Source organism: Dendronephthya gigantea, unplaced genomic scaffold, assembly GCF_004324835.1.
Source record: "Dendronephthya gigantea isolate DGI-Jeju-01 unplaced genomic scaffold, DenGig_1.0 000010F, whole genome shotgun sequence".
NCBI lineage: Eukaryota > Metazoa > Cnidaria > Anthozoa > Malacalcyonacea > Nephtheidae > Dendronephthya > Dendronephthya gigantea.
In genome coordinates this window covers 1,608,999-1,622,387 of record NW_021163020.1, presented here as the reverse complement: position 1 = coordinate 1,622,387, position 13,389 = coordinate 1,608,999, and the positions used below count along the sequence as shown (strand labels likewise).

Below are 13,389 nucleotides of genomic sequence, written 5' to 3'. Positions count from 1 at the left end.
CACACAACAAATTTTGGTAAGGAGTTTCCTGCGATGGCCAGGTATTTTTTAAATTATAGCAAAATAACAATTGTAAACTCGCTTATATTATTTTCTATTAAAAACCGTTAGAGTCTTTTATAAAGATATAAGTAAGCTAAACTTTTCGGAGGATTTTCTGAGACAGCTACTTTTCGATCGTTGAAGATTATCCATCTGAAATGATGAACAGAAAGTATTGGCATGGACAAAGCTATTGAGCCGAAAGCAAGAACATACAGATACCTCTCTCACCTTCCTTCCTTCAATATATGACATACATAATGCCCACATGATGTTGAGGTTCCCATGTGACTTATCAGAGCAATTAATTGATATTCTAAGAAACGAGTGGGAAAGGTGTTTAATTCTTTAGCGGGTTATAAAAAAAAGCCTCTGAAACAAAGCTAAAACAAACGAAAATAATCAACTTACTTCCCTCTCCATCGGGACATTTGGGCCCAGTTTGCTCTTGTGGTTCATCCGTTTCCATTTCGTCCAATTCCGCGGCATGCGAAAATATCCAATCTGCTGCGCGTTCTAAATTGTTTTCCTAAATATAAAACATCGTTGTTTTCCAAGCTATCCATAAGTTCCACACGCAATTCTAGTTTCTACAACGATAATGGTGTTGATACCGTCATTCTTAATGCTTTCGTCGCCTGGTTTTGGTTAAAACCCATGGACATTAACATCGCAAGTGATTCTTCGTTCACAGTCATCTGTGATGTCTTTTTCCCACCAGACGGACTTTGTAAGGGCTCGTTGAAGTCTAAAAAAAGGACAGCATGGACAGGTAACAACGACAAGCTAAATCACAGAAATTTTATGTCCACAACAAATCTGAAAATTACCTGGGTCATTTTGATGGTCAAATATCCAATTCATGGCAGCCTCGACGCCTAGGGGGAAAAGCACCGTTGTTATTTGATAGAACACTTATCATTCCACTATTGCGAGATCAGTGTTTCTCTTTACCGCTATTTCCAGTGCTGTAAACTGCTCTTCTACAGCCATTAAGTGGGAAACCCATCGCCGTTAGCTGTTGTACAGAATTTTCATCAACTTGAGGGGCTAAAAAAAGCGAAAACAAAGAAATTGAATTTACTAATGTGAGAACGTTTTTATCGATGTACACAATGCATTGCGTTTGTGCAATAAATACCGCTTTGACGTTCATCCACGAGGTCTGGTAACTCTTCTTCCCCAGGCTGCAGACCATAACCGCGTAGCTCACTTATATCGATGACGTCATCCACATCAAAGGCAATGTCTGGCAAATACACCTTAATTTATTAGCTCACTACAATCTTCACTAAAATATATCGATGAAACTAGTCGATGAAATACATCCTCTTTCCCCAAAACCTACCGAGTTTCTTGGGAGTCCAGTCCTCTCCAATTGTGAACTTTCTCATGTGAATAAGAAGGTAATTTGGAAAAGTTTGAAAACGAGTCGTTCTAAAAACGAACAAAATATGTATGATGAATTTATCGTGATGAATTTATAGGCAATAATTTTCCCGCTATATGTGCAGGATCTTAATTTTTCCCGCCATATCGTTTCAAGCAGGCATAAACATACTTTTTGACAACAGACTTTCGCTCCAAAGCTGTACTGTAAAAACCATCTATGACGTCATCCTGAGCAAAGTTTTTTATGCATGTGGTCAGCGGTATCCGGAGACGAACAACTTTTTCGGGATCTCTTTAAAAAATAAGAGGGAAAACTTAACATAATCAGTTAAAATACTGAACATACGGATATTTTTTGTTGAAAAACTTACATTTTTTCATTATTCTTTTCCATTTCTTCTCGGTATCTTTCAAACGCCTCGTACTCATCTTTAAATGTAAAATACCAAAGTAGAATTATAAAATATTATCCAAAACAAATAAATACAACAACTATACTTCATTTTGTTCTTCTATGAATCTTCCCTGTATCTCGACAAACCTTTGTTAACTATTTCCTCCATTGGTATAGACAATGACCATGCTAAATCCTCTCGACAATGATATTTCACTTTCTTTGATTCGATACACTCAATCCTGTCTTCAACCTAAGAAATTACCATTTAGCTACTTCTTCAAAGTAGACTCTGTAGCAACGGTTTGTGATTTGAACCATTGCTTTTCTATTCAACAATGGCGACAATGTGAACAAATGAATACAAAATATGGCGTTTACTTACTTTAAATCTGAAATTATCAACTGGATTATTTGTTGTGGACGATTTTCTCTAGAACACATTTTTTAGAAATCATGTAAACTGGGAATCTTACAAGGGATTGCCTCAAAGTCATTCAAAAGAAAAAAACCAAAGCTAACTATTCTGTTTATTTCAAAATATAAGTGTGGGATTTCGTCACTAAACTAACCTGTAGTTTATCTATCATATCAAGTAAGTAGAGTAAATATTCCTGGGCGTCCTGTTGACGGTTAGTTGAAAACTCTGCATGACCTTTGCCAACAAGAGATTTGAACATGTGAGGAGAAATACCGCGGAGGTCCTGGAAATAAGTAAAATTGAATCGTATTACGGATATATATATATATATATATATATATCCTGTATTAAACACAGAAAAAAAATCAAGATTTAGACAAACCTCGGCTGCAGCTTTCTCTTCATCAGTCCCGTTAATCTTTGGGGGTATCGAGTAGTCACCTGACAGGAGACCATGACCAAGTTTTGACCTGAATATAATTTATATTATTATTCAAATTTATAGTGCGCATGCACGTTGCCGAAATGAAGCTAAAATATTTATCTTACATTTGTACATCAAAATCCTCCACTGCTTGGATTGGCCGCTCTTGGAATATTTTTTCTCGCGAATGCGTGTACCTTGTGTTTTATTTAAGAGTGAAATTAATTGTAAAATTAGCTTTCGTCTCTGTTATTCTCATGGATGTACACATATTTACCTCTCGTTAAATTCCGGAAGAGAAAACAAAACTTGTACGACAGAGTTCATGTAACAGCTAGACAAATGAAAAGGAGGAAATAAGCGGAAACGAAAGGATTTCAATTTAAAAAATATAAGAATAAGCTTGCCTATTTCCTAAGTTGTGTAGACCAGTGAAGCCAGGGCCAAAAAGTGGCGTTAACTTTTTACCAGATTCCTGAATAACAAGTTATTCAAGTTAAAAGATGAATCTCGCATATCTTTAAATTTGAAAATATTAACCAGGTGATCTCGCGACGTTGGAATACACACACACCTGAATAGCATCAAATTCTAATTGTAGTTTCATGTTCATTTCAATCTCGAGCTCCGTCATTGTTCGGTCCGTCTAAAATAAACACAACGCTCGTGTCAAAAACGATAGAATTCAACACAGAATGAATCGTGCTTATCTAAGACAAAGCATAACCTTTTCTAAGGCAGCGATGTTTATGCCAAAATGTGCCAAATGTTTCGAAAGAAACGGATCTTCCACCATATCGTCTTCAGCATATGAGAATACATCTGAAAAATAAAGATTTTAAAGTTCTAGTTGCTACGATGTCGATATTTCCTGAGTTAATTAAGAGTCAGACACCCATGCAGGCTATTATATAAGTACGCAATCCTTTCTTGTATTCCCTACCAGCTTCACTTTGTGTTATGGTTCCAAGTTTCACACAGAGCGGATATCCAGTTTCTTTAAAGTATTCCAAAGCGTGGTTGTTCCCTCCCGAACCTGGTAATACAAAAAATAAATTCGCTAGAAGTTTACTCAAAGATCTCCGCGCGTTGATCACAATTAAAACGATTAACGAGAAAAATAACGCCATTGGTATTGCAAAATTGATTCAAATATTTAATCAAGAAAATTTAAAGCCAGGAGGCAGGACTTTTTACCGTCGTAGAATTTTCTTCCACATAAAATTTTGCCGTCTGTCAAATTCAGCCATAAATTTTGTGTGAGGTCACAATTTCCGCATTTCCATCCACTGAAGTTAAGAAATAATGAATCATGGATAGAAAATATTACAAATTTTCTCGCAATAGTTTGCACTGTTACCTCGGTGGGATTTTCACGCCATTATCTACTTGTTTGAGGTGTTCTGCGTACCTAAACAGCGGAAAAACATTTCTGTAAGTATCGTGTAAAATTTTGCAGATCTATTCTAGATCTTAGCTACACTTTGTAAACAACTTGAATAATAGAGAAATAAGAAAAAGAAAATAGAATATGCGGTTATATTCGGGCGTTTTCACAGGATATTAAGACATGGAAAAACACGTTGAAATAAATGTCAATTCAACATGGAGCAATCATTAGATTGTTTATACTTCGAGACAGATCTTTTCTCTTCACTCCAAGAGGAAATCTTTTCAGAAAATGCTGAGGTATTTGTTGTTATTATTCCAGTTATTGATAGTCGAACCTGGATGGAATTACATGCATTTTATTAGTGTTGTTAAATCAATGTTAAAGATAGATGTATTTGTCATTGTTCCTAACCTGTTCAGGTATTTGTTCATTAGGAAAAGCAAAAACTGTGTCTTCCTTGTCGTTGTTGAGAACAATCAGCGAATAAAGATCTTCATATTCAAGCTGGAGTTAGAGGAATGGGGATTCGGAAGTTAAAGGAGAGAATGGAACAAATGGAATGGTCAAATTATGGTGTGAAGAGGAATACACTGGGATGGCCGCACAATATTACAAATGAGAATTTAATAAAAGTAACAATAACCTTCACTTCATCAAGATCAAAACCGCCTTCTACACCTATACATAATAAATATGAAATTTAAAGGGATTGTGTTCAATTATATATTGTTTAGGAAGAGCAGAACTATGAGAAGTATTCATGTTATTCTACCTATGGCCATTTTGGTTGGTTTCTTTTTTGGTGGATCATCAACTGGTGTTTGAGACTCATCCTTGGGCTAAGGAATACCATGGAAACATCATGTTTAATTCATTCATTGAACATAAACTTTGAGAAGTGTGAAGAAACTGATGAAATCTTACCCTTATCAGTTGTTTATAATGTAAGTAGACTCTTCTGCCGGTTTTGTCGCGGTAGAGTTTGACATGGTCAACACAAAATCCGAGAAACGAGTTGAGACAAATATATAAACCACCATCAAATTTCTAAAATATGTATTGATGAATATAATTCAACAAGGAATAAAATCTAATGGCAGTTTGCATTAGAAAAGCAACGCGAAACTTTATTATTCAAATGGACCTTTGATCGGTAATAAGAAACCCTCGCCTATTACTACACGAGGTACACTGGTCCAGTAGTGAAAGTATATAGAATTATATAAAATGATAATCGATCAGAATTCAGGATCACTTACCGGTGTTTGAAAACAATAAATGCACTGATCCTTATATACTTTATCTCCCCCTCTAGGTACTCGAACAACAGCGCTTGATACTTCGTCCATTTATATTGAGAACGGATGAAACAACGGAAGAAAGTTAAAAATGTATTCCATTCCTTTTCATTGAAAAGTTTCCATAAATCGCAGGCTCTGACCTATGCGGGTACTTCATGTTTAATTCTTGTTTCGTTCTCGTCAGCAGACGCTTAATTTGACTTCGAGTTGAAGCAAGCGCGCAGAGAACGTTGGGAAGTTGACGCGCGCAATCTTTTTTGGCCAAGAAGCGTGAAATATTTTTGATATTTTGCCAGTTGTTCCTAAAGATCCCCTTGCAATGAAATTCTTATCGAAAAGTATTTTTTGCCTGTTTTAGACAGTATACCTTATAGGAAGTAATTAAAATACATTTAAACAATTCTGCCAATATTTTGATTTTATTGCGAATGCATATACACCACAAAAACGTGCATATACCTAAACGATACAATACAATACAATGAAAGTCCTAACTACACCTTTTTGATAACAGACGAAACACTATATTCAATGATGACCGCAGAAGTTCTCTCGACGAGAACTACATTTTTATATCATATATCCCACCACAGAAATACATCTTTCTAAATATTTTATATCAACACTATATTTACAAAATATTCTCTAATCGAAACTTCATACACAATAAATAAGTCAATTGTGGTGTGCATGGTTTAAGCGATTTTAAAGCGACGTAAATTATTACATTTCTTTCGAAATTAGCCTTTCTCACGAAACCTATCAAATTCGCGGGTACATTCTTGCAGAAATTGTATATCTACGCGGTGTGAAATATTTGAAATACATATCAATTCACCGAATGATTATTCTTCTAAAGCTATTATTCTTTTAACTTGACTTCACCAAATTCTCCGTAGTCCAAAATGGCGTCGCGAGAAAGGAGAATTTCGCTCTATCTACCATCACTTGTTAACACACTACCGTGATATTCTTTCATTATTCACATCATTACATGGCTTGCATCATTTCTCCAGGGGAAACCGCGTCAAAATAGTGCAAGCCATGGTCATGCATGAATCGGGTTATATTTATGTCAGTTGTTCTGTTCTATTATTTAGTAAAACGCAACAGTGTGTAGAATGTTCCTATTGCTGTTTTTGCGTTCGAATGATTCGAGAATTTCGTCGATTTCGCCTTCAGTGTCTTCCGCCTTGGATATCTAGAAATATTTGAAAAATATTGAGCTGTGCTATAATATCTGACGGAGAGATAAGCAAGCCCTGGCGAGCGGACGAAGTTAAATAGAAGAGGAATAAAGTGTCTTATAGTTCGAAGGAGTACTGCGTTGGAAAGCAATTTGGGGTTAGAATAGATGTAGAAAAGAGGAGTTTTTGGCCTTGAAAATTTACCTTTTCACAGAGACTGCAAACGAGGAAAGCACCTAACGTTGCTTCTTCATGGTTATCTTGTATATCGACGTTTATCACGTGAACTGGTGAATACGTCACTGGTACTCGACTTTCCAAACCTTCATTGGAAAGAAAACAAAGTTAGATCGTGTAAACAGCAGAATATTATCGCCTAAAGTGTGATTCAAAGAAAATCGAGGTAAACAATTCTACCAATTAGATTGGAGGGGAATATAGTTTAGAGGTTAAAAGGTTTCTATGAAAAAAAGGTAAAACTATTCGCATACTTTCAACCACTTGATCATACACTCTTTCTTCAGCGGTAATAACGATGTCGAAGGATTCTGTCGTATCTTGAAATCTTTCGGGTCTTGCTTTTATTCTTCTATTTCTATCTAACATGTGGAGAATTCCATTCTGTGTGTATCTGAGAATCCTGAGTTAAGGAATCTTCGCTGTAAATAATATCGCTACACTACTAACTAGCAGTATACAAAACGAAGATACAAAACGATGATTGTTCATATTGTTTTACTGTTGGGTTTATCAAACTTAGTACGAGTATAAATGAAAACACGAAAGGTAATACAGAAAGGAGTAGAATAGAAGCGAAAAAGAATGGAGCATGTTATGATTCTGGGAAACGTCATTGAAGAGTGGTTCCCCATGCAACGGCAAGCTAAAGCCGGTTTTCCACTAGCGATATTTTTCGCGCGAAGCGACTTTATTCCTTTGTATTTGAGCAATTTGTTCCAGATGGTTGCAGTTGATAGCTCTGAAACAAAAGTAAAATGTCGCTTCGCGCGAAATATATCGCTAGTGGAAAACCGGCTTAAGTCAATATAAGATCATAGTGAATCATCATCATTTTAAGGGGTCAGCTATCTCGTGGACAATTCCTAGGTTCTCAATCAGCATCCTTGCTGTTGAAATCTCCCCACCCTCATGCCACCGGCTTGTCCACGTTCTCTTCCCTAAAATAGCAATAATCATGAACTTTCATGATCTGTGGCGAAAACACGCCATTATTCTCTAGAGATTCGATACAAGGACCAGCTGGCCTCATGCATAGTTACTAGTTGCATAAATACGTTGTCTACAGCTAAAGTTGACGCAGTTTCAAGTTGTAAACCTAACTAGGCAGTACATTCTTGAATTCTCTACAACTTTGCTAAACAGTTTAAACCCGCTCAATTTCAACTTCGGCAAAGATTGCTAAAGTTCTTTTTCCCGTTTAACTTTATTATATACGAGTTTTGTTGTCTTAAGGTTTAAGTGTAAAAAATAGAGCAAAAAATTTAGGATAAAATAATGTTGTCTCGGTTAAACCACAACAGGATTCATAATCAATCAATTGATCGTGAAGGATTTGGGCTGGTCAAAGCGTGATCCTCGTTTTCCCCAATAAGACATGTAAAATTGTCTGCGAGTGCAAAAAATTGAGGTACGATTCTAACTTGATTGGTGATGTTCGGTTTTCACATGTGGTGTCACTTATCCCGCAAATTAACGTAATTATTTCTAGGAAACAAATTCAGTAATTTTGCTTGAGGCTACATAAATACAGAAACTGCGAGGCATATTGTTCCTGTGCTAATCCCTATATATGCTATTGTCTGTCTATCAGCGATATTTATTTATCGTGAATGGATCCTCAACTTAAGTAGAAATCTAATCACATTCTTACACGAAAGAAAAGACATGCGCAATGCAGGATCTTTGTTATAACATTAACTGCATTTTTCAATTCAACAAGGCAATGAATTGATAGCGGCAATGGACCACAAGTTGTGACGTTCCGAAGATTAAAGTTGCGAAGCATTCTGGTTCACATCATGCCGACCTATTCTCTCCAAAACAATCACTGTCCTTCATATTGCAAAAATATGATGGGTAAACTAATCAGTCAATACATCAGGCTAATCCCACGTTGAAAGACACGATCGAGATGGCTTGAACAGGATAAAAAGACAACCTCATTCAAAGTTATTGTCGCCGAAGACGCACAAGTGCACACATTCAGACAGCAGCAGCACTCCCGCAATTACTCGATGCTCCTTGGTTTTTGAATATCTTTCTTCCATGAAATATTCCGCAAAATATGCTCAAACCGGCGTCCGTCAAAGCCACCGAACCCGTTACGCTTCCTAAATCATAGTGGTTTTGTCCATCGGCTTCCCGCATTCTGAGAACATGCAATCTGAAACGTCCATTCCAACACAAAGAGACAGTTCAAAATGAACATTTCCTTGTCCTTGATAAGTCCTCCATTATCACTTCCCAATGGAAGTTATCTGCCAGGGCTCAACCGATAGCGTCTCAAAATCTCAATCAAGCTTCTGGAAAATACACTGCAATACGGCTACCCAAAAGGTCCTGAAGGTGTCGAACAAGAGATGGATTTACGCTATCGGGGAGTAAGTAATCAGGATGACGACGTCTCTCAATCTCACTATACACGTGAATGAAAGATAATACAATTCTTCAAGAAGTCACTCGGGAGTAAGCTAGGAAAGTCTGAAGACTCAATTATTACTCGGAATCACTTTCTGCGGACCTGACTTGCCGACTCAAAGAGCAAGGCTACTCAAAGAGCAACTCCGGTTGCCAGATAAAACAATGCATTATCGGCGAGAGGAAGGTTGCTGGACGATGCCATTGTGTGAAACTAAAAACCCAGCACGATTTAGACCACGCCCTAAAGTAAGCCTCGAAACCCAGGGCCTTTGCAACTGTTGACCCGCTATTTAGAAGTGCCCCTACCACTGGTAGCCTAAAGTATGTGAAACACTCGATTTAAGTGGTTTTGGGCGTGGCTTTCTGAAGTATTTTATTATGGAATTCTTCCCACCATGATGTAGTCGGATTTAAAATTGTTTGAAAGTTCACGATTGAAAGTTCAAACTATTTGTGTTAAATTGCTAATTATAAGTGAATTAATTCTAGGTCGTCTTCAAAATTTACAATGTTACCAGATACAAAGATACTTCATTTCAAACACCGACGTGATCAATCTTATTATCAAATTCATTTCTATATTTAGTTTGAATGAAGCGGCTTAAACATCGCCTGTTTCAAAGCGCTTTCTTTTTCTCTCAGTCCCGACAGCATACGCCACTGGCACTATTTTCACTGGTTAGATTTTCTGAACAATGTCTACTTTTCAAACAGACGTCTTTTCACATGTTTTCCCCAGAAATTACTTTATTGGAAGGAATTTGAGAGCTTACTAATCACTGAACCAATCAATTAATCAATGTGGGCGCTACTCGATTTATACCATCATACGTTGCCTTGCCAGCCAGGAATCTTCCCGTACATAAAATCTCACAAATATTCACCTGCGCAGGCCCCGACGGTCATGGATTAATCTCGTGTTATACCTACATATACACCGCATACAAGCAGCTAATTAGCATAGTTAGCGACATTACCTTTATGTTTTATAAATCTAATGCCTCAGTTTGTCGAATACGTTTTACACGTGATAGTATTTTTTCATTTGGAAATCCTTTTAACATCTCTTGTATTACAACTACAATTTTTTAATCGTTTACAACGAGCGCTCGCTTTTACACTTTGTAACAAGGTCAGATAGTTACTAGTTTTAGGGTTGTTGTGTTTTGCAGGATTCTAATTAGGAAACCCAGGCACTCACCTGAAATCATTTTCTTTCCAAAACGATTACAAATTCCAGATCTTCCAGCAGGGGTCAGTGTTATGTTTGGGGACTATTTCATGTATTGACATGGCATTTGGCATAACTTGGAATGTAGCCTTTTTGTAGCTCATTGATTTTGGTTTTCTCAGAGAAAGTTAATTCCAACCACTTAGCTATCCTGGTTTGATAAATTTGTATCACTGGTCCAATATCGCAGAATCAGGTGAGCAGCAAATCTTGGACATTTCAAGGTTGACCCAGATGAACTTTTATCACCATTAGATTAACATGTTTATAATTTTCAATGGATAGTCAATGTCAACATTGAAAGGACAGATATAGTAGATTAAGCTTAAAAGCAAAATATGGCCGCTATTTACTATTAGGCATGATATTTGTGCTGATTGCATCAAGAAGATTTTTAAGAATCGCACATTGGCAATGACATTCTTCTTTTGTACTCATGAAAACAAATGCAGGTTAATACACCCACAAAATCAGAAACTCGAAATCCAACGAACTAAACTGAAATGCAAAATTCATTGCTATAGTCAAGCAAATATAAACTAGATTAATTCTTTATTTGAAGGGAATGTGGGGATTACATTATTCATAACCATATTCAAGTGTCTGAAACTTTGAAATTCTTACAATACCTCACCTTTACTCTTATGGTACCTACAACAGCTAATTATACAGTTCTTCATTGAACAGTTAGTCTATTTCTTCAGTATAATACAAGGTATCCAAATCATGGCCAAGCTTTTTGCAGTCATGAGGGGTTCTTCCAAAGCATCTGCATCCATCTAACCACAAAGTACCTAAAAAAGTCAATCCCAACCCACCCCAAAAATGCCAAAACCCACAAGGCTAAAGAATCGAATTAGAGGTGGTTTCTGAGAAATTCAAGGGCCACAGTAGTTCAAAACATGGAGATACAACATGGAGATTAAACTTTGCAAGACAAATACAGGGTGGAAAATGTTGCAATTAAAGGTCACCAGTTCATGTTACAATCACAAAACAGGTGATTAACACAACACCCTAGCACTAATTAATTCTAACTTTTTCGCTGGATATTATCCAGTATCCACATAAAATAATTCTTAGATGCTCAACTGAAAACAACGGGACTGTAAAAATAAATTATTTTTACATTAACTAAACTTTCTCTTTCCCCTAAACCATCAAAATCCCAAAATATAAACTCTAATGGTACCCAGTACAACTTATATACACTAGGGAGCCACTCTTCACTATTGAGAGACAGGAGTAAAGAAAATGTGATAGAAGAAAACATAAAACACCTATGGTATGAGAACAAAGACACAACACAAAAAGCCCCAAGCCGACATGACTTGGGGAGAAAAATATACCATAAATATTGGCAAAAGGAGCAGAAATCATGAAACATCCAATGTGTACGGATACAGTTGTCTGTCTTTACGGATAAGGTCTTTGTACATTTCATCGTATGTCGTGTTAAACGAATAAACGTTCGGTTGATTTTGTGCCGCACCAGGAAGCTTCACTTGATTGCCAGATCCATATGATTTCACATTAAACCCTTTTTTACTACAAAAAACCCCGAGTATTATCTTAAAACCTACTCTAGGTGAAATATGCTATGTACAGAGACAAAAATATCAACAATCGCAGGCAAATATTAACAATTTTAGCGACTTTTACCTTAAGAATTTGTGAGCCTCCATACTTCGGTTTTGGTTACTTGAACAAACAACAGCGATCTTTAAATCCATATTTCTAGCTTTATTTTATTTCTAAACCTCTCAATACAGCGTCAGACAGGTAGAAGAATCTTTGGCCTTTACGAATACTTACAAACAACTACGGAAAATTACCAAATACACGCAGGATGCAAAAGATTTAATTTGAAAATTTAAAAATATAAAAGAAACACCCCAAACAACAACAATTTCCACTGCGTCACTTCACTGCACTCAAGGGAATTGTTTAACGTTAATTATGACGATTTCCTCCATATAAGGTAATCATCGGAAGCCGTTTCGCTGCAAAAACACCATATATGGCAGTGCTCGAAAGTACTTCGCGCCACTTTCGCTAGATACCGGAAACTCCCGCGCTTAAACAGAAAGAAACAAATATGGCGGATCGTCGAAATCTCTATGGTTAACACTGGTTACAAGACATTTTACACGGTATTCACTTTATTTTATAATATGCTTTAAATATTTGAAGTTTATTGTCATGTTACGTTAGGCACTGTTCGTGTAAAGTTGTTCGAGGATTGGGTATGGGCCATGTCCCCAAATGCACCCAATTTAATTTTATATTCTGTATCCTAGATGTCCGATGAGACAAACCCACCAACACCACCATCCAAGGCTTTGTTACAAAGTTGGTTAAATAAAACTCTCAAAGTAAAAATATCAGATGGGCGGCGGCTAATAGGATCATTCTTGTGTACAGACCAAGAAATGAACATCATTCTTGGATCTTGTCAAGAGTTTGTGCATGGTGAAGGTAGTAAACATATAAATCACCATTTTCTAGATTACCTCCAAAGACAATAAAATTTCTGGATTTTTTGTAGATTATGAGAATGAAGATCCAAGAATATTAGGTCTGGCTATGATTCCTGGAAAACATATTGTCTCTTTAGAAATTGACGAACAGCAGACATCTCATATTGACAAAAAAACTGTTGATAATGATACAATTGACTTGTCTACACAAATAGAACAGTCACCTACCAGCTGAACATTGTAAATTTTTATGTTTAATAAAGTTAGTGGTCAAAACGTTTGATGTGTTTACTGAGAATCTGTTTAACTTGTAATCCTCTCATACTCTTACCTTCTTCCAGAATATTACTAATTGTCTGTCTTGTTTCCTGCCAACCAATCTTTTCATATATCCTTCTACCATTCTTCTGTTCATCTTTCTCTGTCCTTACATGTTTAATGTCAATCTTTTGTTTCTTAAATC

The 13,389-nt window shown here is 36.4% G+C and overlaps 3 protein-coding genes across 3 annotated transcripts; 1 reads left to right on the top strand and 2 right to left on the bottom strand.

Moving 5' to 3' along the window:
* Positions 1-26: 26 nt before the first annotated feature.
* On the bottom strand, positions 27-5,482 carry LOC114518126 (ubiquitin carboxyl-terminal hydrolase 5-like). Its single transcript, XM_028538054.1, has 28 exons — positions 5,326-5,482; positions 4,991-5,113; positions 4,839-4,905; positions 4,710-4,744; positions 4,478-4,570; positions 4,306-4,400; positions 4,034-4,084; positions 3,871-3,962; positions 3,617-3,709; positions 3,401-3,495; positions 3,248-3,319; positions 3,081-3,148; positions 2,951-3,007; positions 2,799-2,870; positions 2,632-2,719; positions 2,401-2,532; positions 2,214-2,261; positions 1,976-2,081; positions 1,806-1,863; positions 1,604-1,726; positions 1,391-1,479; positions 1,184-1,291; positions 997-1,092; positions 873-920; positions 657-790; positions 454-571; positions 274-358; positions 27-195 (listed from the first exon to the last, which is right to left on the bottom strand). Exons 1-28 carry the CDS (start codon positions 5,413-5,415, stop codon positions 108-110), a joined length of 2,424 nt encoding a protein of 807 aa, XP_028393855.1. The 5' UTR covers positions 5,416-5,482; the 3' UTR covers positions 27-107.
* A 293-nt stretch (positions 5,483-5,775) lies between these two features.
* LOC114518223 (RNA polymerase II subunit A C-terminal domain phosphatase SSU72-like) lies at positions 5,776-12,379 on the bottom strand. The gene is made up of 5 exons (XM_028538182.1): positions 12,109-12,379; positions 11,851-11,994; positions 7,046-7,185; positions 6,759-6,877; positions 5,776-6,568 (listed from the first exon to the last, which is right to left on the bottom strand). Exons 1-5 carry the CDS (start codon positions 12,177-12,179, stop codon positions 6,464-6,466), a joined length of 579 nt encoding a protein of 192 aa, XP_028393983.1. The 5' UTR covers positions 12,180-12,379; the 3' UTR covers positions 5,776-6,463.
* A 135-nt stretch (positions 12,380-12,514) lies between these two features.
* Positions 12,515-13,194, top strand: LOC114518415 (N-alpha-acetyltransferase 38, NatC auxiliary subunit-like). Its single transcript, XM_028538405.1, has 3 exons — positions 12,515-12,599; positions 12,747-12,924; positions 12,995-13,194. The coding sequence occupies exons 1-3, from the start codon at positions 12,567-12,569 to the stop codon at positions 13,159-13,161; spliced, it is 378 nt and encodes a 125-aa protein (XP_028394206.1). The 5' UTR covers positions 12,515-12,566; the 3' UTR covers positions 13,162-13,194.
* Positions 13,195-13,389: the final 195 nt, after the last annotated feature.